This window comes from Canis lupus, chromosome X (genome assembly GCF_003254725.2).
Source record: "Canis lupus dingo isolate Sandy chromosome X, ASM325472v2, whole genome shotgun sequence".
Taxonomy (NCBI): Eukaryota; Metazoa; Chordata; class Mammalia; order Carnivora; family Canidae; genus Canis; species Canis lupus.
Window position 1 is genome coordinate 33,104,382 of NC_064281.1, and position 27,963 is coordinate 33,132,344.

At 37.8% G+C, this 27,963-nt stretch overlaps 1 protein-coding gene across 10 annotated transcripts in view; it reads right to left on the reverse strand.

The window, feature by feature from the left end:
- The window catches only part of RPGR (retinitis pigmentosa GTPase regulator), a 77,170-nt gene extending 59,508 nt beyond the window's left edge, over nucleotides 1–17,662 (reverse strand). For 5 of the 10 annotated variants that reach the window (XM_025440006.3, XM_025439996.3, XM_025440014.3 and 2 more), the window contains exons 1-8: nucleotides 17,408–17,660; nucleotides 15,171–15,296; nucleotides 14,644–14,736; nucleotides 13,160–13,222; nucleotides 11,481–11,639; nucleotides 9,696–9,845; nucleotides 6,494–6,652; nucleotides 1,657–1,812 (exon numbers count right to left, since the gene is read on the reverse strand). In XM_025440006.3, coding sequence (XP_025295791.1) covers nucleotides 1,657–1,812; nucleotides 6,494–6,652; nucleotides 9,696–9,845; nucleotides 11,481–11,639; nucleotides 13,160–13,222; nucleotides 14,644–14,736; nucleotides 15,171–15,296; nucleotides 17,408–17,570 — 1,069 coding nt within the window. In that variant the 5' untranslated portion in view covers nucleotides 17,571–17,660. Of the gene's footprint in view, nucleotides 1–1,656; nucleotides 1,813–6,493; nucleotides 6,653–9,695; nucleotides 9,846–11,480; nucleotides 11,640–13,159; nucleotides 13,223–14,643; nucleotides 14,737–15,170; nucleotides 15,297–17,407 lie in introns of all 10 variants that reach the window. The other 5 variants (XM_025439986.3, XM_025439975.3, XM_025439965.3 and 2 more) reach the window with 4 other exon arrangements.
- Nucleotides 17,663–27,963: the final 10,301 nt, after the last annotated feature.

Here is a 27,963-nt window from a genome sequence, read left to right on the forward strand (position 1 = left end):
AAATAAATCTTTAAAAAATACAGAAAACAGATTTCCTACTAATAAGCAATAGCCAGTATTTAGACCCCAAATCTAGACTCTTATAATTCTTACTATTAGCTATTTATTTCCTTTCTTTATATATATTCCTTATCCTTTTCCCTTCTTCTGACCCTTGATTTCTTTATCCAAATTGCATTTTATTAGGCTTTGTGTTTTAACTTGATTATCTTTAGCAAGAAAAGATAATCTCTGATCCAAGCTACCTGATTGAATTTCCAACTCGAGAGCTTTTTTAAACCATGAGCCACTGGTTACATAATGGAGAACTGGTAAGAACTTACAGATAACTCATTATACATCTCTCATTAGTCCTGGAAGAAAAAAAATTCATAACACCTGTCCCCTGAGGAAGCTTTATGAGCAAAATGCAAACAAAGTTAATGTTCAATTATTTGTGCTAGAACTTCTTTCATCCGGGGGAAAGGCAGTATTAAAGTTTAACCAAATAATCTAATTGTGTGTTAGATGATCCATAAAAAGTATGTATTTCCCATCAATGGCAATTTAGGGTTGATGAAAAACAGCAGTAAGGACAGTGAAATTGACATTAAGACCCTGCAGTAAGGATACATATCAACAACTCTTCTGGGACTATGACTGAATAATAATTCTTTATATTCTATATAGTTCTATTTCATGCTACATTAACAAGGACATTGACACTTGAAAATGGGCAAGTAGTTCTCTCTGAAAGGCTCTTTGGGGAAGAAAGAACAGTGTATGGTAGTATATTGTATTTGCAGATTACTAGTTCCCCCAACTAGATACCATTAGATGTGCTCCATTTAGCAGAAGCTTTTTTAGAGAAAAGGAAACAAATGTAGAAATACCAGTATCTGGTTTATTTCAAAATATTGTATGATTTCTGCCTTTTTAATGCTTTACTTCATTTCTAGATAGAAACGTGAGCTAGAAATAGTGAAATTACTGCCGACTTTTGTCCCACAGCAATTACAATTGTGGACTGCATCAGTTACCTACAGGTAAGTGAGTTATTTCTACGGGAGAATCTTTATTGAGTCCAAAATGGCAGCACCTAGTTTTTGCGTTTGAGAAATAAGCAGTATCTCCCTGGATTAAAGGAGAAGGCACAGAGCAAAAGTTCTAGAGGACCCAGCTATCCACTTAGTGGCCTTTGAGGTACCTTTCTATCACTGTGGAGAAAGTAGCCAAGAGTTACTCCTGAAAACACCTCCTAGCGGCAAAAGCTTTATAGGAAATTACTCAGCCTGTATGTAACTGGGTTAGACTGAACATGGAGAATGTTTTAAAGTTCTTTCTTGTAAGACTTTTCCCTCTGGCCTGAACAGAGTTAAGAGCCTTCAAACAGGTGCAATTTCAAAAGGAGTCCAGCTTTCTGCCAAAGTATAATACTATGATATTACCTCTGACTTCACTGACTTGTTCTGAGGTTCTAAATCTTTGGATCATTTACACTGATTTGAAATCGAACTTAACTATTAAAAGAGTTTACAACTTTACACTCTGGCATATAATACAAGAATTTCTATCTTCTCCTTTGCTTATGTTAGATACATTCATTCCACATAGTTTTTATTTTGTAGTAAAACATACCCCATTCTATAAATACATAACAGAAATTCTCATCTGTACCTGTTATCAGAGCTGTGTGATTTTCTCCACAGGCAATAAAACTTATTTTCTGATCCTTAATATGCTCAATGGCTTTGGGCACTGAGGTTTCAAAAAGAAAAGTGCCAAGACCCAGCTGACCAAACTGTCCCAGCCCAAAGGTATACACGGCTTTCTCTGAAAGGGAATAAGCAAATTCAAGAAAAAGATTGCAGGGAAGCAGAAACTATCATCGTTATCTAGAAAATCTGTGACATTCAAACTTTTGTGAAAGTTAAGTGCCTTTGAAATATCCATGTAAGAATACCTAATACTTAGGTGTACATTCTCAATGATGAAGGAGGAGAAAAATGACAAGGCACACAATTGTAGAAGTTATGGCATAGGCCTGATTTTACCTTTCATATATAATCATAAAAAGAATTGCTAAAGACACATCAGCCAGTGAACTACTACCTAACATGTCCTTATAATTACCCCTCAGCTCTTCAAAAAAATAGCAACAACTGTCATTAAGGTAATTCCTTACATTGCCTTAAAGAAAACAAATGAGTAGTGTCTCCTACAGAAGAACTCCTTACTTTTCAAAAACAGTTTAACAGAGTAATCTATTTTGTAAAACAATCTCAGAGGTGAATTTGCATGAGAATTAAAACTCATTAAAATTAAAATTAAAATTGTAGATATGCCTGATGTATTCACAGGTAAAGTTCCTTTACTAGGAAGTACAATAATAATGAAAGGAAGGACAAAAGCTTTTCCTTTATATTAATATTTTTAAGTGACTCCAAAGGACCTCCAATAATTTAGTAAACATTAACTCATACGTTCTTGATAAAAGGAAAAGCACAAAAACAGGATAAATGAGTGGTGACGAAAGGGTCCCTATAGACACATACTCTGGCTGGCCCTGAGTCAGGAACCATGGTCTCCTTCTCCAAAGTCCTGCACATCGCCCCTCCATGCTACAGGAGGAAGAGGAAGAGCCAGAGCTTTGGATTCAGGCAGGTGTCCAAACATCCATTATTACTAGCTGTGGCAAGCAGGCCAGTTACCTAAATTCTGTTAAGTCAGAATTCCCAACAGAGTTGCTGTGAGGCTTACCTGAGAAAACATTCAGGTAGATTTTAACACGTAGGACATTCAGTTGTAAAAGCAGTTTTCTAAAAAGTAATCAACTCATCTTATTCTGACAGTGGAGGATGCTGATGAACACCTATCTACTGTCATATGGTTTTACATTTTTCCTGTCTGATAACATTTACTTCATAAACAAGATGGAGAGTTGATACTTCTTAAAGAATATATGCTGCATCAAGGATATGAAGCCAAACTGAGGTTATGGCAAAAACAGATCCTTATTTTAGTGTAAAAAGTACCACCTCTTAATTTAATTAATAATCACATGGCATGTCACCAGTTTTGAATGTTAGGTTAATAATAGAATGCTGCGTAAATGAAAACAACTGTCTATCTCTCTGGCCAGTGATCAGTCTAGGTTGGGTGGGCTGTCTGAGATGGGACTGTGAAATGAGGCCACTAGGGCAGCCTGAGTCACGTGACAAAAGTTTTGCTCCTTATCCTATTGGGTTCACTTTCAGGTACTTGTTCGGTTAGCAGTGATAACTGTTTCTACTTAAAAAAAAAAAAAAAAATGACCTAAGACTTTTTTTTTTAAACCTAAGGACATTACATATAACAACTAATACAGGGACGCCTGGGTGGCTCAGTGGTTGAGCATCTGCCTTCGGCTCAGGTCATGATCCCGGGGTCCCGGGATCGAGTCCTGCATTGGGCTCCCTGCATAGAGCCTGCTTCTCCCCTGCCTGTGTCTCTGCCTCTCTCTGTCTCTCATGAATAAATAAAATATTAAAAAAAAAACAACTAATACAATTTTTGGCCTTATCACTTTTGTGATATTTAACAATGTAATTCGAGGTTGACAAATAATATCTTATTAGGAAAACAGATTTTATTAGGTGGCTTCATATCAATATCATTCTGATTTTTCAGAATACATTTGATTTCATGACTAGTAACTTGTTGCCCTGTAGAGATCCTGAGTTTGTCCAAATATAATCTAGAGAAGTTAGGATAAATTCTTATTTTTTCCTGGGGATCCAGATTTCATTGTGGAGCCCATCTTATAACCAGGACTTTCTTGGCTTTTGGTAACACTGTGGATGACATACCAGATTACAGCTACCACTCTGCCTCACTTAGTGTATCCCACGCTCCAAGCTGACACTTTCTCAACAGCAGCCCACTGCTTCCTCAAGTCTAAGGAGAAACTAATCAACTAGTAGTTGTATTTTCTAACCTCTATAAAGTCACGTGGAAATACTATGTTTTAAATAAATCCATTGGCAATGAACTAATTTAAATGATCTCTAAAGTATTTTAATGAATGGTACCCAAATGGAATTTAAGATCAGAGTTAATAGACAAAAGGAAAAACAATGCTAGGGAGGATCCCCATAGAATCATCTAATCTAAGCCCTTTCCTTTAGTGAAGGGAATGATCTAGAACAGATGGTTAGCTATTCTTTCCTTTAGGGTCTTGCAAAGTATTCTATAACTCTTAGGTATTCAATTTAGTACTTAATCAAACTGATAACCAATATGAGCTTCATTCCCATTTCTTTATCATTTACAACAATTTCTGTCTACATTGTATTTTGAAACACAGGTTTCTCACTAGGGCTGGCTCATAATGAAGCTCTCACAGTTCCATGGAGAAATGCAAAAAAATAGGCCAAGTAGTAAATTTTCCATACAGACAAATGTATATAATTTAAGAGAGTGTCTTTTACAATAAAACTGAGAGCTATTTAATTTTTGTTTTGAAATGACCCCTTATTTATGATATAATAGCGAAAAGGCTGCATTTTTAATGCATTGCCCATATTTAGCCAAATGCAAATACAGAAGATTGCAACCATCTGTTGGTCTTCATACTCTTGTCACAAAGTTAAAAAATTAAAATAGAAAAACTTTATTGGTCTGTGAGATCCCAAAGTCTGCAAAAATCCAGAGAGAATAATTTCTGGCAATATAGTTTTTAATCTCAAAATTAAGTCCACAGAAAGCTAAAAAAGTCTATAATATTGCAAGAAAATATCACACTTCAGTACATTTAAAATTTTTAAGTATAATTAAAAGTATCATGGATTATCTGGGTGTCATTTTATGCAATGGTATTTTACATATTTGAATGACATTATTATTATACAATTAACAGTTGTGTCCTTTAAAATAACATTCAATCACCTAATAAATTCTATAATGTTTGTATAAACTAGAGAAAATACAGAACATTTAAAGGTTAAGTTGAGTTTCTGCCTACAGAATACATTTTCAGATAATTTATAAAGATTAATTTCTGGGGTGCCTGGGTGGCTCTGTCACTTAAGCATCTGCCTCTGGCTCTGGATGATCCCTACTCAGCAGGGGGCCTGCTTCTCCCTCTGCCTCTCCCCCTGCTCCATCTCTCTAATAAATAAAATGTTTTTTAAAAAACACATTAATTTCTAAGTTTAATTCATAGAATATTATTAAAAATATATGAAAATTCATTTTGTTAGCAGAAATTCAAAGAAATCTTAAACCTCAGAATTATTTCCAAATTTAGAGTGGAGGCCTTGAAAAAAATTATTTCTAACTTGGAAAAAGATTCCATCTGGGAACTGTAATTCTGGGAAACCACCGCTTAATAAGCATGACTGAGACTAGAACAAAAAGTCAAGGAAAAGCAATCGAAGACAGGAAAATCTAAGGATAAAATATCACTCAATCAGCTTGCAACATTAAGTAATCATCTGAGAATTGGATATCATTCAAAATTTGCCTACAACACTGCTAACTTTGGGTTACTGAAGATTAAGTGTGACTTCAGGAACTTTTAATTTCCTTTTGACTAAAAAAATATAATAATTCACTAACTGTATTATCTGTATGCTACTCGCCTTAAATAAATCTAATGCTGAACAAATTTGGGGGCAGTAATTTAGCAAGCATATTAATCAACTAGTATGTATATTTTACCATATTGACTAAAATCCTGAAAAATGACATGTCATATCAAATATAAAATTTGGAAGGCAAAAGTGACATTGCTATTAAGGTTCTAACTTTCTTTATCACCAGTAATTTAAAATCTTAACACTTTTTGATGAATTACTATAATAGGATATAAAAATTACCAAGAAATTACCAACTTTTACATTGTGAATATCACAAAGGAAAGAATTATTAATGTCATGTAGGAAATAGCATGAACAGGGAAAAGAAGGTATTTCAGAAAAAATGATATCAATTTTAGATACACACATATGAGGAAAACTCCTTGAAAACAAGCTACAAACGTTATCTGCTGCTATTAAGGTGTTAAGATTATTAAAATGTCCATTAGGTTAGCAAAAACAATTCCACACGATTGTTTTCTACTTACAAGCTTACACATCTTTCATAGGCCAAAAATGTGTATTAACTATGGAAATAGAAGATGGGAAATAAAAGATGGGGATCTTAATGAAAAAAGATGTAAGGTCAACTCGTACGAGGTATCCAATAAAGTCAAGCTCATAGAAGCACAGAGTACGGTGATGGCTGCCAAGGGGAAAGGGTTGCAGCTAATCAATGGGTATACAGTTTCAGCCATGCAAGGCAAGTTCTAGAGATCTGCTGTACCATATTGTGCCTATAGATGACAATCCCACATTATAGACTTAAAAATCCATAAAAAAGAGTAGAACAGATGTCAAGTGTTCTTATCACAATGGAAGAAAGGAAGTGTAATTTTTATTTAATTATTAGCCATCACAGAAAGCAGGGGATGGAGCAGCAGCTCCACACGTACCTGTAAGAACCACTGTGTGCCCTCCACCACAAGCTACTTGGACCACCTTCCCGGGAATTCCAGGTACCGGCTGGGGCATTCTGTGGTTGACCAGCAGCTGATTGGGAAGACCTAACTTTCCACACTCCGGTTCTCCAAATGTGTACAGTTGTCCCTCTGCTGTTGAAGGAAAAGAACAATGATCAAGGACGACATAATTATGGACAAAATACTAGTTTTGGGGGTCCACATTCTTATTCAATAAAAAACTTAGAAAACGACAACTTGATCAATTATCCTTTCTTATTTTTATTGTATGGTAAGGAAATACAGCTAAGATTTTCTTTTCCCTTTGATTATGCTAATCCAAAATCTTTATGAATTCATGACCATTGCTACTAATGAACTAGAAAATGACTTCAGCTGTTTTGCATAGCAACCATCTTACTTCTTCTACTTCCTTTTATAGTAAAGCAAAATGACTAGACATTAAGCCCCCATTAGGACATGGATTTTTGCTTTGTTTACTTTGGTACTCCACGAACATAGCAGTATCTAGTATATGAAATATTTAATGAATACTTGTTAAAGAAATGAATAATTGATTTTATGAAACTTGTTTTAGAGAATGCATTTATGTGTGAATATGTTGAGTGAGCCTTAAGATAGCAGATTTTATTCAATTAGTGGCACTTCCTCCAGAAAGATTCTCTTATCAAGGAATGACATCTCATCACTGTCTTGTCCATTCCAACACTACTAACTTGCTTCTGTTACTATACATATCACACTATGACCTTCTTAAAAGCAGGAACTCTTTAAAATGCATTTCTATGAACCAAATGGAGTTTTCTAAGGCAGGAATTTAAAAACCTTTGCATATATATAATCTAATCTGACACAAAACAGATCATTCATGTGAGGAAAGAGGTAACACAGTATATCTGGTTATTATTTGCATGTCTCCAAGAGAACCATGATTGACCACTTACCACCCCTGGGAATGTGGCCCTTGGAGTGTTCTTTATGTTAGTGATTGATTTTATTTTGAAACCCGAACAATGAATTAGGCCAGCTTGGATTCTTAGGGTTGCTTTGCACAACCATCAATATTGATGATGTACATTTGGTTGCATTGTTGAGGGACGGGAGTTTCAGTTGCTGATGACTAGTTGCTAGTAGGCTATGTCTACACAACTAGCGCCCTGAGAATAGAGTGGGCTTCTCTGGAAACATAAAAGCCAAAGACCCTGAGAATAGAGTGGGCTTCTCTGGAAACGAATGTAGTTCACTGCCAAAGACAAAAAATGTCCTGTGAAGCCTTGGAAGAGGAAGGACTAGGAAGTGTATGCTACATTTCCTCTGGAGGACACAGATCTCCCTTCAGCTGTTTTTGCTCTTAGCTGTGAGTATAGCCTGCTGTTGAAGCTTGAGAATCCTTCTAGCAAAACAGAAGTTAGGGAAGTTGTGGGACATCCAACACACATGGTATGCACCACTTCTTAAAACTTGGGTCAAATACTACAAACCCAGCTCTACTGATTTTCTGGATTGATGGCATAGAAAATGAAGTTTTCTGAACCACAGCTTCCTATATTTAGCAAACACTGGCACAGAAGTGATCTGTCAGCACCCTTCCTCTTTTTCCCATGCTTCCTGCCTTTTGTATGAAAGGAGTTACTAAGTCCAGATGAGTTTCTTTCCATTTTTGTCTATAAATTCCTGCTGCTCCTGACATCTTAACATGGGTGAATTGTATGCTATATGAGCTATATGTTAATAAAGCTGGTTTTGCATATGTCCTTTGACTTTCTTTTAAATTTTAATTCCAGTTAGCTGTTATATTAGTTTCAGGGGTACAATATAGTGATTCAGCACTTCCATATAACACCTGGTGCTCATCACGACAAGTGTACTTCTTAATCCCCATCACCTATCTTACACATTCCCCACTTAACCTCCCCCCAACCATCAGATTGTTCTCTATAGTTGAGTCTCTTTTTTTCCCTTTGCTCACTTGTTTCTTAAATTCCACCCAATAAAGCTGTTAAAAGCCATAAATACAAACAAAACAAAAAAGCTCAATGTAATGCCTGTTGTCTACAATGAGTAATTCCCTGTTTTCCTACTGAATTTGGCAGTTTTATTAAAATCTAAATATAAGACAATGCTTTTGCTTGGGATTTTTGTTTTTTTCATTTGTGTTTTTTTGTTTGTCTGTCTCATTAACAAAGTGAGCACAGACTACACCAACCCCAGGAGCCTGAAAATTGCCAATAAATTGGTGGGTAGCATTGTTCCAAGGAACATAATTAATTGTCCATTCACTCACTCCCTCATTTGATGATATTTATTATTAGTTTGTTCAAGATACAAGCTGATACAGCAGTGAACAATGCCAGCTGAGTTGGAGTTTGCCCTCTCTTAGCACCATGGTGCTACCAATTCATTGGTAAATCTGAGAGCAACTGGGATGGGTCAATCAGCACTTTCTAAATCTGAATCTGAGGTGCATGGAAAAAGGAGTAAATGTAAAATCAAGATTTAAAGAGATCTAAGAGGGGCCACAAAACTATTTCCTCTAGGTGTTTCAGCTGTTAAATCACCAGTAAGACTGATCATACTTCTATCACTCCTTGTGGAGATACAGACTATAACATTTACCCTATTTAAGGCAGAAAAGGTTGCCAGGGAGCCCCATAAAGGGAGAGATTGGGGATGCTAAGCAAAGTTTGAGCAAAGGAAATCATATCTCATACTGTACCATCTTCCTTTTCCATCTATCCTGCATCCCTACTCTCACAATGAAAAGTCTATGACTCTCTTACTGAAATAAAAGCAAATTATCAGGACAAGAGTAGAGTAAGCCTAAGTACAGAGGCAAGTGCACCCAAAGGAAAGTGGCCCATAGGTCTCATTTCCAACACCAAGGAATCCAAGAAGTTTGAGAACTGAAGTCTAGAAGGTTCTAACATACATTTCATTTTTCTAATATTTTCTAATATTCACTAAAAATGTTAACATGTCAGAGTGAGTTTGAAATTATAAACTCTTATTATTAAAATGGAGACACACTGTGACCCAAAATGAACCAAAATTATTTCATTCCATAGACTGCCACAGCAATATTTCCACAGAACTGTAGAATGTTAGATCATTTCATTATTGAGTAAACACTTAGAAGTCGGAGGTAACATGATGAATCCAAAACATTCTGTCTTACTTGTTACAAAAGCTGAATGGTAATATCCACAAGAGATCCAGGAGATAGGTTTTCCAACAGTCACTTGTTGAGGGACACACACATTGGTTACATTTTCTAAACCAATTTGCCCTTCAGAATTATCACCCCACATGAAAAGCTCTCCATCCTCTATAAAGAAAACACAAGGAGGGGAAAAAAAGGTTTTAAGAGGTAGCAAGGCTATCAAATTATTATATTTCCAACACAGCCTCACTTAGTGTATCCCATGTTTTACACTAGAAAATTTAGAAAAACTGGGGATTCCTGGGTGGCTCAGCGGTTTAGCGCCTGCCTTTGGCCCAGGGCGCGATCTTGGGGTCCCGGGATCGAGTCCCACGTCGGGCTCCTGGCATGGAGCCTGCTTCTCCCTCCTCCTGTGTCTCTGCCTCTTTCTCGATCATAAATCAATCAATCAATCAATCAATCTTTAAAAAAAAGAAAATTTAGAAAAACTGTGTGTCGTGATAGAAAAATTATAGTAAGACAGTCACACCAGCTAGTTGTTTAAGAGTTCAATTTCTATTATGAAAGGCTTCTATGATGATAAAGGACAAAGAACAACATGATCCAAATCATGTCCATATTTTTATCTCAACAGCAAAGACAGAATGTTCTTCCCTATAATAACCTTTTTTTGGTCTACTGTCTCTAAACAGCAAATGTTTCTTCAAGCAGTCAGCCTGCCATTGAACTGAATGACAGCATGAGTCGCACTGGACATCTCCTGGGTCAAAAGGGCCTGGAGGACCTTGTTCTTGGGAACACTATAAAAATGAAACTTTAAACAAAGACAAAAAATAAAAAGAAATTCATTTCACTTCTTTTTTTTTTTTTTTTTACAATTTATACTTGAAAACACAAAACATAGCTTCAGAGAATAAGGACGTGTGTTAGCACATATAGTAACTCGAAAACACATTAGCTTGTGTTCTTTCTGATTAGGGTTTCAATGGCAAAAAAAGTTAAGCTAGGTAAAATACTTTAGAAAGGAAATTATCCAGACTTATGCCTTTTAAATTTTTTAAATCTTCGAAATGATTTAATAATAAGGCAAATAAAAGGAAAACTGAAAATGAGAACCAAAAAGATGCTGAAATGCTAAGTGGACAGAGGACAGTACTGTAGACGTGTCACCACAGATTTCACTCCAGCCCTCCTGACAGGGAAGTACCATAAGTCACAGCTCTCTCAACTGGAACAGAGAGTCCAGGCAGCTTCTTCACAGAGGGCAGGTGTATCTTGGCTCCAATTTTAAAGACATTTCTCATATGGGCTTTAAGAGGGAGGGCGGAGATGCAATGACCAATATAGACCATATCTTACTTTACTTTTGAAAGTTTATTTAAGTAACTTTTACACCCAAGGTGCGGCTCAAACTCACAACCCCAAGATCAAGAACTGCATGCTCTTCCAACTGAGGCAGGCAGGTGCCTCGCAGAGATATATCCAAAAGATTTCTGTTTCTGATAGCAACTTTATTACAGCTACAAATAGAATGTTCAGAACACATGATGAAGAGAATATTTACTATCTCCAGGGGTAGATGGACAGCATAGCAGCTAAGTGTGTGTTTACATCTAATTCTTAAAAAAGCACAAAACTGTAATATATGTCATGATTTAAAGTTTGATTTTTATAGCTTCTGAAAACACATAGTTAATGAAAGAAAACTAAACAGCAATGCTGTCCTCAGTTGCCGTGGCTGGTATATCCTGGTCTAAATGAAAGGGACGGATCCCAGGCTGAAGTGGAACAAAATCTCACCAGTTAGTGCAGCTGAAGTATTAGATCCAGCAGAAAGCTGCTTAATCTTACGCTGGGAAGTAAAAAAACTAATTAGATGAAAAGTGCTTCTCTCTTCAGTGTCACCAAGTCCCAGCTGTCCTTCATTATTTCCTCCAGCTGCATATACTTTGCCTCCTTCTGCACATGGAAAAGGAAACATCAATATACTATAGTCACTATCTTTATGAGACAGGCCAGTTACCAGATATCTCCTCTATTAACACTGAAGAAAGCTGAAAGCTGACATTATCCCACCATTTGGTGAACAACTTCGATTCATTGTCAAAAATAAAGCAAAACAACCGAGGTCATACATTTTTGTGAGATTTTCTAAATCGGTCTAGAGCTTAAGTAGCAATTGAAATGCACAGAACGTGTGGAATGTATTTTCTCGCTAATGCAGCACTTTATTAAATCAGAGCAAAAAGAGGAAAGCAATTTCCAAATTAGTTTATAATCCAAATCAAACTATTTTAAAAGAGATGTGGTTCATTAATTTTAACTTCCATACCCATTAAAGTTGAGATAAAATGTAACGAGGAAAATGCGGCAAATCCAAAAAGAATATAATTAGAAACATGAAAATTCTATGTTGTGTAATTATTTTAATTTTCTAGCTAAAAAGGAAGGCAGCATAATATTGTGTTTAGGAGAAAGGACTGTAGAGCCAGATTTCCTGGGTGCAAATGCTGGCTTGCCACTTATCAGCTATGTGACCTAGGGTAAGCTGTACTTCTCAGTGGCTCATTTTTCTCATCTGCAAAACAGGGGTAATAATACTGCCAACTTCATAGAGACGTTATAAAGATTAAATTAGTTGACATTTATAAAATTTTTAGAACAGCACTTGGCTCATTGTACACACTATATAAATGTATGTTAATAACTTTATTAACGAAATATGAGGTGTATCATGCCTAGACAATAGACATTGCCAGTAAGCTCAAAAGTAATGAAGATTTTAAAAGACACACACATATTAAAAAATCAGTTGTATCTATCATAAAAATGCACATGAAGTTAAAGCCTTGCTAAATTAGAGGGGAAGCTGAGGGCAAAATCAGCCTGCACCAGTAAAAACTGAAAGTTACATATTATTTTAGAAAAGGTGAGAGACCTAATTGAGGAAGCAAGACTACCTTTCCAATGGAACATACTACAAGGCCACACAATTTAACTCATGTGGCATGAACCAGAGTCAGTGGAATGCTAAAGCAGTTCAGAGCACTATGGGAGTCAAAGTTGAATAGGCACAGGAAGCTCCAAGGAAGCCGACTTATCCTAGATTTTAAAAGCTAAGAATGTGAATAAAAGAAAGACATTTTAGCAAGGAAAAAATATGAATGAGGGCAAAGGGCTGAGGGCCCTTTCCTGAGGAGGGGTCGGAGGCAGTGAGAGTAACCTGAAGACAGAAGAGGCTGGGTAGTCGGGGGGAGAAGGTACGAAAGGCTGCTCAAAGGCTGCTCGGTGATTAGGCTGTCAATTTGTTCAGCAGCATTTGTTGAAAACAAGTGTGCTAACCATTTACATTTCTAAAAATCCTAATCTTACTATTGCCACAGTACCACTTCTATTAATTCTACAAAGTCACAAACATTACTGGAGTGAGAACTCAGTCCTCAAATCAGGCAAGAAGTCATACAGATTGAATACTACACCTGTTGAAACTAGGGTGTGGTTCCTTCCACAGGCCGCAAATTTCACTTTTTCAGGTTTTAAAGCTAAAAATATAAAAAAATGACAATTAAAATATTTTATGGTTACAAAAGCAATAAATAACCCAGGTCAAATGGTAACTAAGCAGAAGTGAGATTTAAGCCTGATCCCAAAGTTGATGTTCTTAACTAATAGGCCTCAAGTTTCCAGAACTAGCCATGCATCATAATAACCAGCAGAGCCTTGGGAAAAATAGATAGCTCAGTCCGATGCCCGGAGAATCTGAGTCAGTAGGTCTGAGGTAAGGCCTAGGCATCTATTTTTAAAACCTTCACAGGTAATTAATATGTACTGAGATCCATTGTATTGTTATGCTGCCTCCTCACCAACCTGATCTATTCCCTTATCTGCTATCACCATTGTCAAGCTCACCTTTTACCTCACACAATGAAACACTACAAGTCCAATATTTATAGGCATAACCCATGTTAAAGCTCTTCATTCATTTATGTATTCAAAAAAGTTTTATAGAACATCTCCTAAATTCTTCGCACAGAAGCTGCAAAGATCACTAAGATAGAGTCCCTGGTGTCAAAGATCTCATAGTTTAGACAATCCTATTACTTCATCTATTAGATATTTGAGAGTAAAGTTTATTTGAATAAACCCAAGGTTTAAAAAAAAACAATCCAGGGTTTAGTAGATGGTGTTTAATAAATACTTTTTGACCAAGCGGAATCCTTTGAAAATTCCATAACAATATAAATAGTGTGGATATGCTAAATTACAATGAAATTTTGAGCTGAAATTAAAATTTTGGCTAAGAAGGTATACTGCTCTTGTCACATCCCAAAGAATCTCCAACACCACTTGAGCTTAGCTGATGTTCACAAGTTACAAGCAAATAGAAGGTGTACACATAATGCCAAGAAAGCTTTGTAAAGGTTTTATACACCCTGTATTTTCTGGGACAGTCCTGATTTAAAATATTTTGTCCTGTTCTTGTAAGGACACTAGTACTAATCAACTCCCCAGTCCTGATGTCTTGTTTAGTACATCTACTCACTATACACTGCAGGGTAAAGTATAAGTTATAAAACCAGCAACTACATAGAACCATGATGCCCACAACTCTGAGACAAAGTTCAAACTTCTAATATATTGTATCCATTGTTCTTTGTATGTACAATAACAGTAATATTTAAGAAGGTTACCAAAGGGCAAAATAAAAGGATATTTGAGTGCAATACTGAAGAATCATCAATCACTTCCTTTGTGGTCTTTGGGTTAAAATGTGATTTTTAGACCCTAACATGTAAAAGTAGTTCTGAATATCACAAAAAAATAGAGTCAAAAATAGTCAATAAATATTGGAAAATAAAAAACTAAAGGCTTTACTATTTCCAATATGATATTAAATAACATCACAATCAATATAAAAGTACTTTATGTAATTAAAGTATTTACAATAAAGAAGACCCCAAACCTTTGACACACGTTGGCTTGCTAACAGTTGATTTTGATCCTAATCCCAACTGGCCCCAGTTGTTACTGCCAAACATGTAAAGTTTATTATTTCCTGGTGGGAAGGAAAGAAACACAAGAAATTGAAGCATTTTCAATATAAAGTGATGTGAGATGAAGTCATCAGAAAGCTATAAAAAAGCTACACTTAAAAGTTTTATTGCTTTTCTGTTTTAAACAGCTTACCTTACCTGGGGTAAAATGAATTATTTTAACTATCCATCTATACAGGTTACCGGATTCTGTTAGGTATAAAAAGTTTGTAAGATTATGCAGTAATCACTTCTGATTATATAGATATATTAAAATAAATTTATTCCAAGAAAGTAGTGTGTATAGAAAATCATATTTAAATATACCAAGGGGATTTAAAATTTAAAACACTCTCTTGGTGAATCAAATTGTCAAGAATTCTCTGGTAAAAGAAAGTATATATTCAACATGTTTAAAACACAGCACATCTTTAATATTTAGGATTTCAATACTAACCTGTAACAACAGCAGTATGCTCATCTCCACATGAAAGAAATGTAGGTACATCATTTCTAAACCAAAATTTGCTGGGAATATTTTCAGCAAATTGAGTTTTCCCAAATGTAAACACAGCACCTGAACCTGCAAATATATGATAGTTTGTTTTATAACTTTTACTATGTTGTCTATTACTAAACTATTTTTTCAGTAATTTATCTCTACAGATTCCTTGTCTAATGAGAGCTTTGTTTCCACTTTGGCACTGCTTACATCCTCCTCCTACCTTAATTCAGTCTTACTCCTCAGACTTTATTCTGTTTTTATTTATGAAATCTACTAATGCATGAATGCATTATTCATTTACTGGTGTAAAGTAAAAAAAATAAAAAATAAAAAAAGTAAGGCAGCCCTACATTACTAAAAGTCCTGTTGTTCCCAGGTGGATCATCTGCGCCCTGGAACGGGCTGATTGATACAATCCGCGCCCTGTTAACCCCGGTTAACACCTCATGGCCTAGCCCGTGATGGAAGGCTTTTCTCCACACACAGGAACAGGACAGTATTGAGTTTCATTAGCATCATGTCAATACAGGATGTTGAGATTTAGCACTCTTAAATTAGGTCATTAAATACTACCTGATCTGAGTAGTATTCACAAGACTATTTTGTATTTTGGCTCAGTACCATTTTAGAGACCAAAAATCCCTACCAATTTCCAATAACCATTTACACACACACACACACAAGGCCAGATCTAACTTCTGAGGGAATCTCAAGGAGAATAATCACACAGAAAGAAACTAATGGATGCCATAAAGTAAACATAGGGGAACAGAAGTACTAATAATAAACAACGTACAAGGAGCTAACCACTATAAAAACCGTTTGAAAACAATTGTGAGACAGGTCAGTTCAAAGTAATAATTGAGATCTGTGAGGTCAGGTTCTAGAACACACTCTGGGGTTTTCTAGAATGAATAATCTTAACTGTTTTGTCCTATTCTGGTTTCCCAGATAGCCTGCCCTGATACCCTTACCCCAAGCCTGGTTTTGGTGGCTCTGCTCTGTCTACTGGTATCTATTGTGACATAGTACTGTCATTTTGTTTACTTTCTAGTATCTCTCACCAGATGTGAACTCCAGGAGGTCAGGAATATAATCACCTTAGAGCCAAGAGCTTGGCAGAAAACGCTACACACACACTTGATTCTGTAATGCAGTGTTTTTTCAAATTGTTGGTCTTGATCCATTGGTGGGTCAGAAAATCAATTTAGTGGATCACGATTACCATTTTTAAAGGAGTGTACTATAGAGAAGATCTGAGAGCATACCAAGCGGTTAGAGTAAGCAGTATTTCATGAAACGTCTATTTCTGTTACACTATATACGTGGTACAAGGTCGCAATGGCAAATATATTTCGGAGCTAAGGGAAAAAGTCTTAACAAGCACTCAATAATGGCTGCCCCCGTGCCCCCTTTCCCAAAGGCGTTTTCCCCTTTTTTACTCCACGCCCCGTAGTAACGCACTCTTTACCGCATTCAGTACATAACTGGATTCTGGGGACCTCGAAGGAGGTACTTTGGGGAAGTTTATAGGGAGATAAAAACTGCCTCTGCCTCCGAGAAGCTCATCTAAAGCCTATTTTATTTTTTTCACTTAGAAATACATACATTCATTATACATACACATGCATTCATACATACTACACAACAAATGTAAGTTTAACATACAATGAACGTACACATATTTTTTTTATTTTTGATTACTGATTCCATTTTTTTCTCAAGAATTTTTTTTAATAATGAATTTATTTTTTATTGGTGTTCAATTTGCCAACATACAGCATAACACCCAGTGCTCATCCCGTCAAGTGCCCCCCCCAGTGCCCGTCACCCAGTCACCCCCACCCCCCGCCCTCCTCCCCTCCCACCACCCCTCGTTCGTTTCCCAGAGTTAGGAGTCTTCATGTTCTGTCTCCCTCCCTGATATTTCCCACACACCTAAAGCCTATTTTAAAAGAAAGAGAAGAAACACAAGCACCCCCTTCCCTGTGCTCCCCGCCCCCCCTTCCTCCCTTTCCGCTCCTCTCAGGCTTTCCCGGAGGCGCGGCCCGGAGCTCCGGACGCAGGCCGGCGGCCGCCGCCTGGGCCTGTCCCCCGACGGGGCGGCCCGGAGGCGGGACCTGGCCGCCGGCCCGCAGCCCGCGGACCCTCCCTCCCGGCCCGCCGCCACCACCGCGGACGCGACTCACCGGGCATCACCTCCTCGGGTTCCCCCATGCCGAGGGCGGTGCGGGGAGCCTGCGCCTGAACCGGGAAGGTGCCAGGGGCTATTCGGTGGGGTCTATGGCAGCGCCTCAGACCCGACGCGGGTCGCGGGAGCCCCCCAGGCCCCCATCGCGACAACCCGGACATAGGTTACCACCGTGGTCCCGGAAGTCAACAAAAAGCCGCTAGGGGCAACGGAGGCGGAACATTAGGGCGCAGGGCGGGGCCGCGCCGGGGGAGGGGAACGGAGGCTGGGCGGCCGGCTCGGCGCAGGCGCAGGCGTACACGCGGCGGGCGGGGCGGTAGAGGCCGCGCGCCCTCTGGTGGCCGGGAGGGGAGGAAAGGGGAGGGACGGCCACGCCGCGCAGTGGCGCTTCTGAGGGCGCGCGGCGTTGAGGTCTGTGGATATCTAGGCCCCGCGGGGACCCTGCCCTGTATGGATAATGACAAACTTCACAAATATCAGTTGCTCTCTCACTCAGGCTGTGTGACCGACGCAAACGTAGACACATAACTAACAATACCAGTGACCGTCTATAACTAACTGAAAGAGGGACTCTGCTAAACGTTCAAAACGCATTTGGATTCCCAGCCTGTAAAGCGAGACCTTCCATATACTAGATGCTCATTAAATCTTTATCGAATGAATGAGTCCTACTGCAGTCCCCTAGCGTGGTTCATGTCACTCCCTTTTATGGATGTGGCGATTATATATAATGGAGGAGACCTGGGGTCTAGCTTATCCAGCCCAACCTGTCCTTTGAATGGCCCCCTCTGTCCTCCCACAGAAGAAAGCTGAGATGTGCAATCCATCACTGACAGAAAATGCTTTAGAATTCATCCAGAGCTACCTTTCTACAGCCAAATGATAGTTTCCCATGCCTCATAAAACAAAGAGGCAAAAAGTCATTTTCCAGGATGAGTAAATGTATGTACATGTGGTAGTTGTGGGCATCAGCTGTAGAATCCAAGCTGGACTCAAGGACCTTGTGGGTACTAGAGCATGTTACTGACTTTCTCAGGGAGTTAGATTAAAACTGGATGAAGATATTAAACGATGCAATACACAAATAATCATTTACATGCAAAGCAAAGTGGGAGGTACTAAGAAAGTGTTTAAGGGGGAGCAATGACCTGGTATGAGAGGTTAAGAAACACTTATCTGAAGAAACATCATTAATCTAAGAACTGAAGGAGGAATTGGGAAAGGTGAGAGAGCTCTGGGCAGAAAGTAAATCGTGGGCAAAGGCTCATAAAGAACATAGCTCTTTCCAGGAGCTCAAAGAGGTGACACTGGCTCATGGCAAAGTGGCAGGGTGGTGGGCCTGTTAAGGATCTTGTGTTTCATCCTAAGGACAATGGGAAGCCATTAAGGGTTTTTAGGTAGTGGAGCGACAGGATCAGCTATGTGTATTCCTGGAATCATTCTACCTGGCTGATTTGTGGGGAATAAATTGGAGCAATGGATGAGGGTTCAGAAGTTATTGCAGATATACAGACAACCGTCACTATGGATTGAAATATGGTGTATTGGCAGATCTGGAGCAGGCAGATTTGAAAATGTCTTAGGAGATAGAGTCAACAGGAAATGCTATCTGACTATTAACTCTTAGGCAGCACAGGACTAACAAAAGGCTCTTAGAATGACAGCAAAGAAGGGCCCTAAATTATCTTGGGAAAACTTGGATATTCGTTATGAAAGCATCATAATAGTCACTATGAGGAGATAAGATTTTTTTTAAAGACTTTCTTTAGTTATGGTTAGGTTTTTTAAAAAAACATTTATTTTCAAAAAGAGAAAGCATGTTTTGCTGCTGAGCATTCCAGAAGGTATTGATACAACTCTACTCCCGGGTTTCCAACATAAGCAAGTAGGGGAAGGGTGGTACCATTTACTAAGATGGGGAACAGTGAGAAAAGAGAAGGAAGGGTAGAATTAGGTAGGTGGGGTGAAGAGAACATTATGGTTCAGCCTTGAGCACACTAAGGCATCAAAGTGGGGGTGCCTGGGTGTAAATAGCCTTGGGAAAGACTTCTAGGTGAAAGACTGGAAAGTGGCTATAAAACAAAAAGCAAAGAGAGTCTGGGATGAGTCTTGCTGAGGGCCAACATTTAAGAGCCCAGCAAGAGATGATGAAGCTGATAAGCAGAAAGGAGCCACAGAGGGAGAGCTGACCAGAATACGGTTTCAACAGGAGAGTGTGGTCAGTTGTGTCACATGATGCTGGGAAATGAAATAAGGTGAAAATTGCCCCCTGAATTTCATGACGCAGGGATCATTACTGGTGCTGGAAAGAGGTGTTTGGTAGAGTGATGGAGGAAGAAACAATACTGGAGTAGTGAGTCACAGTGGGTGAGCGAAGTAAGTGAGGGTAAACACTTTAGACATCGGAGATCGACATGGGATAGGAGGGGACAGGAGACAGGATTTGAAGGAGGAAGGGAGGTAGATGGAGGGCTCTGTTAAGTTTGGAGAGACTTGAAGATGCTGAAGGGCAAAGCAAATAGGAGCGAGATACCAGATCATGCATGTGGAATTTAGAGCGTGGTACCTGGACTAGAGAGTCACACTCAACAGTGTTAGCTCTCATTAATAAGGCAGAGTCAGCTACGCTCACTGTATCAGTGTAACCCAGGCTATGCTGCATTGCAAGCAATGCTCAAATCTCAGTGGCTTAACACAAACAAAAGTGTTTTTTCTCCACTCATGCTACATGTCCAACATGGGTCAGCGGGGGGATCTGCTTTACCACACTCGGGCTGAGACTACTGATGGAGGCTCAACATCTTGTAGCTGCACCATTTGTGACTCCTGACCTCTTTGGTTACTGTGGCAGGTCTAGAGAGTGGGTGGAGGAAGCAGGAACTGAAATGTTTCAGGCCAGAGGTAACATGTTTCTGCTTCTTACCACCCCTTGGCCAGATCTAGTTCTCATGCTCCTGCACACTACAGGCTGGTGGGGAAATGTGGGGGCATCCATGACATGCAGTAAGTAGTAAATATCTCCACTACCTCCCCATAGCCAGATGGTTTCGACCTGTGAAGTCACTTCCCTTGTGTTGGAAAAGGCGGGGAGTTCTAAGGTACAATTTTATGACTCTCGGATGTAGTCCTGTGCTCTTGCTGTGAGTGCCCCCTGCCTAGCTGGCTAACCTCAGGAAATCATGTTGATACAGAGAAGTCATCACATGTCTGACAACATGCACAACTCTTGGCAATTTCCCCTATTAATTCTAGTTGTTTTTCATTTCTGGGGCATTCTGTGTCAACTTAAAAATAGAAGCATGTACAAACAAGGAAGACATTTGATGGATTATGCTTTCTTGCTGAACTAGTTCCTTTCTTGGCAGCATTCAACAAAAACCTCCAAGGCTTGCATTTTAAATTGCATTACAATGCAGCTGCCAATACTGTTCATTTCTTGGGAATCTGATAAACAGGTGTATCTCCACTTTGAAAACCCCACTATGAACTCCCACAAACATCCACATTTACAAATCCGATTCTTTTTCTTATATTTAAGGTTTATTTATGTATTTAACTGAGAGAGCAAGAGAGTGCACATACATGCTGGGGGGTGGGGGGAGGCAGAAGGAGAGAGAATCTTTTTTTTTCTTTTTTAGAGAGAGAGAGACAAAGATAGTGACAGAGACAGCAAGAGAGAGCACAAGCGGGAAGGAGAGGGAGAAGCAGACTCCCTGCCCATCCCAGGACCCTGGAATCATGGCCTGAACTGAAGGCAGATGCTTAACCGACTGAGTCACCCAGGCGTCCCAGGGAGAGAGAATCTTAAGCAGACTCCATGCTGAGCATGGAACCCAATAAGGGGCTCAATTTAATGACCCTGAGATCAATAAATCAGATTCTAATAGATTCTTTGATTTCTGAGATTTTGTGGTGCAGCTCCAGGATATATGAACTGTATTACACATAGGTCCAAAGCCAGGGAATTTCATCTATAAAAAAGCAGCAGAAGGCAGGTGGGGACTACTATGCTATTACCCAGGAAAGAAAGTTTGCACTTTTCTTAATCATTTAATCCAAATCATCTAGTGGTCTTGTTAAAATTCAGGCTCTGATTTAGTAGATCTCAGGTGGGTCCTAGGAATGTGCATTTTTAACAAATTCCCAGGTGATGCTAATGCTCTTGATCCATGGATCACACTTTACGTAGCAAGAGTTTAACTCACAGAAAAGCCTATGAAGTACTTTATAGAAGCAATAAATGAACAGATTGGTAAATGTGACTATAAATCATTTGCTGGATAAAGTATCTAGTATTCAGAATATGTATAGAATACTAATGAACCAATAAGAAAAAGACAAAAATATAAGAAATATAAAATAATCAAAGGATATTGCATTCACAGAGATAAAAATCCAAATGGCCAATAAACATATAAAAAGAGATTTAACCTTATTGGAATAAGGAAAATGCAAAATAAGTAATAATGAGATAACATTTTATACTCATATTACTGTAAAAAAATGTTATTAACTTTGAGTGTGTTTAAGTATTTAGGAATATAGGAAGCTTGCTAGTGAGAATGCAAATTAGTAAAATACCATTATTTAAATAATTTGCAAAAACAAAATAAAGCTGAACAGGTAACCGTGCCCAAAGGGTCATACATAAGGTTGTTCACAGCAGCACTGTTTATCCTAGAAAAAAGTGGAAATAACCTTAATATCCAGTAGAGGAATGGAAAGACTGTTTATTCACATGGGAATTAATATTGTATAGCAGTTGTAACAAATGAACCAATTCTACATATATGGACACGAAGAATTCTCAGAAATGTAATGTTGAGAAAAATAAAATTACAAAATTATATGCACTATATGATGCTATTTTGTTGAAAATCATTTAAACATGAAAATAGAATATTTGTATGGGCCTCTGGGTGGCTCAGTTGATTAAGTGTCTTTGGCTCAGGTCATGATCCTGGGGTCCTGGGATCAAGCCCCAAGTTGGGCTCCCTGCAGCGGGGAATCTGCTTCTCCCTCTGCCTCTCCCCCTCCCCATGCTCTCTCTCAAATAAATAAATGAAGTCTTTAAAAAAAATTAAAAAGAACAGAGATCTAAAGTAAATATGCAAAACGTGAACATCTTCTCAATCAGAGTGGTGGATATGTGAATGACTTATATTATTTTCTGTACCTAAATGCACAATTGAAATGTTTTTAATTGAAAAAAAACAATTTTGGGGTGCCTGGGTGGCTCAGTTAAGCATCTTTCTTTGGCTCAAGTCATGATCCCAAGGTCCTGGGAGTGAGCCCCATGTCAGGCTCCCTGCTCAGTGAGGTGCCTCCTTCTCCCTTTCCCTCTGCTGCTCCCCCTGCTTGTGCTCTCTCTCTCTAATAAATAAATAAAATCTTTTAAAAAATAAGAAAACAATTTTCATTTTAAGTCTACTTGATTGGACATAACCTAAATAAAATAAATGCAGCCAGTTAAGTGTATACTTTGATGAGCTTTGCCAGAGGTTTATACCATTACACCATGTGACCACCACCCTAAGCTAGACAAACATTTCCCCCTCCCATTCCCACCTCCTAGGAAAAAAATCTCATTTTGATTTTTCATTAATCATAGATTAGTATTACCTTTTGTATAATTTCTTTCATGTCTAGTTTCTTCTTCTCAACATAGTGTTTTTGAAATGATTTCATGTTGTGTGTGTCAGTGATTTGAGGTTTTTATGGATATGCCTTAATTTATTTATCCACTTATCTGTTGATGGACCTTTGGATCATTTTCGGGTTAGGGCACTCACAAATAAAGCTGTTATAGCTATTCACAGGTTTTTTGTGGACAAATGCTCAAACTTCTTCTGGGTAGATACTTAGTGTCTGTTGTCAGTTTTATATATTGTGAATATTTTCTCTCATCCTATGGCTTGCCTTTTCCAAATCATAAAGAGGAGAAAAGGAAAAAATAAATAAAAAGAACCCAACCAAGAAAAAAATCAATGGACAAAAATAGTTTTTTTTTTTTTACAAAAATAGTTTATACAAAAAATTTTAACTTTAAACATTTGAAAAGACAATGAACCCTACTATTAAAAGTCCAAAGAAAGCCATAAAATTCATTTTTTCCTATTAAACTAGCAAAGATGAAAAATATTGCCAGGATATAGTCAGTAGGAGAATAAGCACATTTATTCAGTTTGTGGGAATTCAAAAAAAAATATGATCTTTTCGAAAGGTCATTCGGTAATATAAATTACATTTTTTTTAAAGAAGGTTTATCATTCTTATTTATCATAACCATTTCTATAGATAAATTCAGAGCTTTTTCCTATAGAAATATAGAAATTTGCACAAAGAATATGGGCAAGGATGTTACCGCAGCATTGTTTGTTACAGTAAAAAAGAAAATAAAGACAACTAAATGACTTCAATAAGCTTGCTACGAATGAGCACATTTTTGGACTTCCATATAATGGGATACTATGCAATCACAAAATTCAATATAGTAGTTTTATGTGGGGCAGCCCAGGTGGCTCAGGGATTGAGCGTCTGTCTTCGGCCCAGGGTGTGATCCTGGAGACCCAGGATCCTGTCCCTGTCGGGCTCCCTGCATGGAGCCTGCTTCTCCCTCTGCCTGTGTCTCTGCCTCTCTCTGTGTGTCTCTCATGAATAAATAAATAAAATCTTAAAAAAAGAGTAATAGTTTTATGTGACCTTAAATGGACAATATCTAAGATCAAATTTTAAGTGATAAAAACACATTGCAAAATAATATGCAGAGTATTACCTCATTTCATAAAAACTATATTAACATATATGCATATATGGATAGGTGTGAAAAACACATAGGTAAAAATCTGGAGCAACATTTACTACACTATTTAGTAGTAGTTCCCTCTGGGGTTTGGAATTAAAGAGGCCTTCTAATTTCTAAGTCATACATATCTATACGGTTTTAATTTTTTTTACAATTAATTTACTTTTCAATCAAAACAAAAGAGTTCAAAATAAAAAATAAGAAATCAAACCACTAATAGAAGTTGTCAATTATAATAGCTAATATTTAATGAGCATTTGCTATATATGGCAGGCACAGTTCTAAGTTCTTTACCTACATTACCTTAGTGAATCCTCACAATACTCTCTGGGGTATATTTTACTGAGTCTCCTCATTTTATAGATAAAAACACTGTGGTACAGAGAGGTTAAGTAACTAGCTCTAGGTCAAACAGTTAGTAAGAGGTAGAGCCAAGATTTGAAACCATATCTGTCTGGCTACAGAACCCTAGTTCTCAGGACCATGCTATTTGCCTATTAAGGAAAAATTAAAACATGTCAGGAAGGAAAAAATATCTTAGTTCATACCAATACTCAACTGGCCATCATCCACTGATTATTGTATAAGTTTTGAGCATAAAGTAGTAATGATTATATCCCTTTATTGGTTTTATTGTATAGCACATACGTTATTGAAGCCTTTTACCAACATTATCCCTTTAAACGTATGTTCAGAAAGATCTAGCTTCAAAATATATCTGTGAGCTTAGCATAATACCCTCTGGGTCCATCCATGTTGTCACAAGTGGCAAGATCTCATCATTTGTATGGCTGCATAATATTCTAGTGAGTGAGTGAGTGTGTGTGTGTGTGTGTGTGTGTGTGTGTGTATGTGTTATCTTCTTTATTCATTCATCTATTGATGAACACTTAAGTTGCTTCCATATCTTGGCTATTGTAAATAATGTCGCAATAAACATATACCTTTTTGAATTAGTGTTTTCATGTTCTTTGGGTAAATACCCAATAGTGAAATTATTGGATCATATGTTATTTCTATTTTTAATTATCAGATTGAGAGACAAATACCATATGATTTCACTCATATGTGGAATCTAAAAAAACAAAACAAATGAATAAACAAACAAAAAGCAGAGCCAGATCTATAAATACAGAGAACAGCCTGATGGTTGTCAGAGGGACGAGTGACGGGGGGATGGGCAAAATGGTTGAAGGGGAGTGGGAGGTATAAGCTTCCAGTTATGAAATGAATAAGTCATGGGAATAAAAGGTACTGCATAGGGAATACACTCAATGATATTGTAATAGTGTATGGTGACAGATGGCAGCTATACTTGTGGTGAGCATAGATAACATAGTGTATAAGCTTGTCAAATTCATCTTAAACTAACATAACATCGTGTGCCAACTATGCTCAAATAAAAGGATATATGTATATGTATATAATACCTGCAAGCTCATTATGTCTCATCACTTCCACTATCACTTCCCTATCCCAAGACACCATCACCTCTCACCTGGACCATTGCCATCACTTCTTAATTTCTGTCCCTGCTTCCATCCTAACAAGCATTCACAACTCAGGAGTCAGAAGGATCTTTTTAAGAGCATGATATGCCTTCCTTTTTCTCAAGACCCTCTAATGGCCTCCCTGTTCACTGAAAATAAAAACCATAGTCCTAACAGTAGTCTATATCATCTGGCTTTCTACCTCACTGAGCTCATCTCTCACCCCAAACCTGCAGCAAGGAATTTTTAAATCACTTTACAGATGTTAATGATCTGTAAGTGATTCTATTAGCAAATATTGAAACAGGAACCAAACCTAGTTTTATTTGACACTGATGATTGGACTCTCTATAATATACACCATGCTATAATAAAATGGTTAATTTTTTGCAGTAAAATGACCATTACTTTTGCTAGACATAACTTAGACAACCAAATGAGACATTTCCCCTCCTTTGGGAGGTCACTTAGTCTAGCATCACTGAAATTGTGGAGAACGTACTTTGACTGTCTTGGAGGAAACTCCAGAACTTGAGATATGTGTCTGTAACGAGCTACAGAAATGTAAATCCTTAATCTTTGCATTTATATTAGATTTTAGAAATTAGATTTGTTTTGAAAAATAATTTGAAACTTAAGTTGATGTAAAGTCTAAAAATTTTTCAGGAAGCAAAATATCCCCTGAGGTGATAAAGTGTGACTATTAAAAAATGGATCTGATGATCTCAGGTGGCTTACAAACTAATTCAGGAGCCAGTTCCTAAAGAAGAGCTGTAAGGGAAATATGGCAGTAGTTGTGTGACAAGGCACTTTCCTGGGTGATGACTTTGAAGGATCACGCAATGTGATGATAATGCCTTAGATTATTATGCTCTTATTTTTTCCAGATATTGGTCAAAGCACTCTATGTGTTAATTATTTAAATCTGCCTATTTTAGAAGAAAAAATTGAGGTACAGAGAGCTTAAGTTAACCAATGTCTCTTGGCTAAAACATGGTAGCTGAGGTCTGAACACATGCGGTCAGTCTAGTCCAGAATCTTAGCTCCTAACAGCTACACTATACTGCGTTTTGAAAGAGTGCAGAGCAGCGGTCTTCAAAATTTTTAGATCACACATCACTTACAATCAACAAGAAGTTAGAAGATATAAAAGCTCATTCATGTGGCCCATGTCAATCAGTTTTCCTGGGTATATATTTAATACTTGTGGCTATCAGCTGGTGTACAGAATCAGTGAGTAATTTGAGGAATGAGGCTCAGAAAAGGTAAAGACAAAGATCAAGGAAAACTACCCAGCAGAAGCAATATATGGGTATTTGCATATTTGCAGGTACTACTGTACTAACATATTACGTATATTGTAAAACATACACAAAAAGATTTCAAATAGTCTGATAAAAATTAAAATAACTGGAAGTTCTAACATTTGCTTTGCTCTACCAGAATGGATTGTCTGGAGCATTCCCCGGAGGGCATAAGCCTCAATTTTGAGAATAGACTTGGAATAGCATGGCTTTGAATTGTGGCTTTACCACTTGTTATGTGAGTAATCTGGGAAAGTTGCTAACACTGTGCCTCTGATTCTCCACCTGTTAAATCAGGAGAATAACTACTAATTTGCAAGACTGTATGGTTTAAATGAGATTATGTGTACAAAATCTGTGATGCCTGGCTTTCAGTAAGCTCTTCACATATTATTTACTTTCTCCCATGACTTTAATTCCCAGTTTTTGTTTCATGGTCCATGTTTTTAGAATTTCATTACTTTGTACATACTCTTATAACGAAGCTGGAGGCAGCCCTGCAGTTAGACGTGGTGCATCTAGATGGAGCTAGATTAATAGCTTTTTCGTGCTGCATCATTCTAAATATGGTGCAGCTGTGTCTCTCTCTGACAGTGAAGAAAACTGTAGAGGAAACATGTGGAAGAACCCATGTGCATTTTCCTTTGTGTAAAACACCATAGGAATTGGGAGAGAGGGAGGGAGGACTTAATGACTGTCCAGACACTTAAAAATGAACGGCCTAACTATTCAGCAATTGTATGTCTGTGAACAGAAGCTTCCTTTTACATTAACTGTTAGTCATTGCCCTTTATGATTGGGGGTCAGGTTTGAAGGCTCAGTGGATTTTGAGCTATTTTTATGTATGACTTTCCATGGGTGACTTTTTCCTAAGAGTTCCTTGGCTACATTCAGTCGCATTTATTACCATTCACTGAAAGTTTCACCTTTGACCCCAACTCTGGGCTTTTGTTCC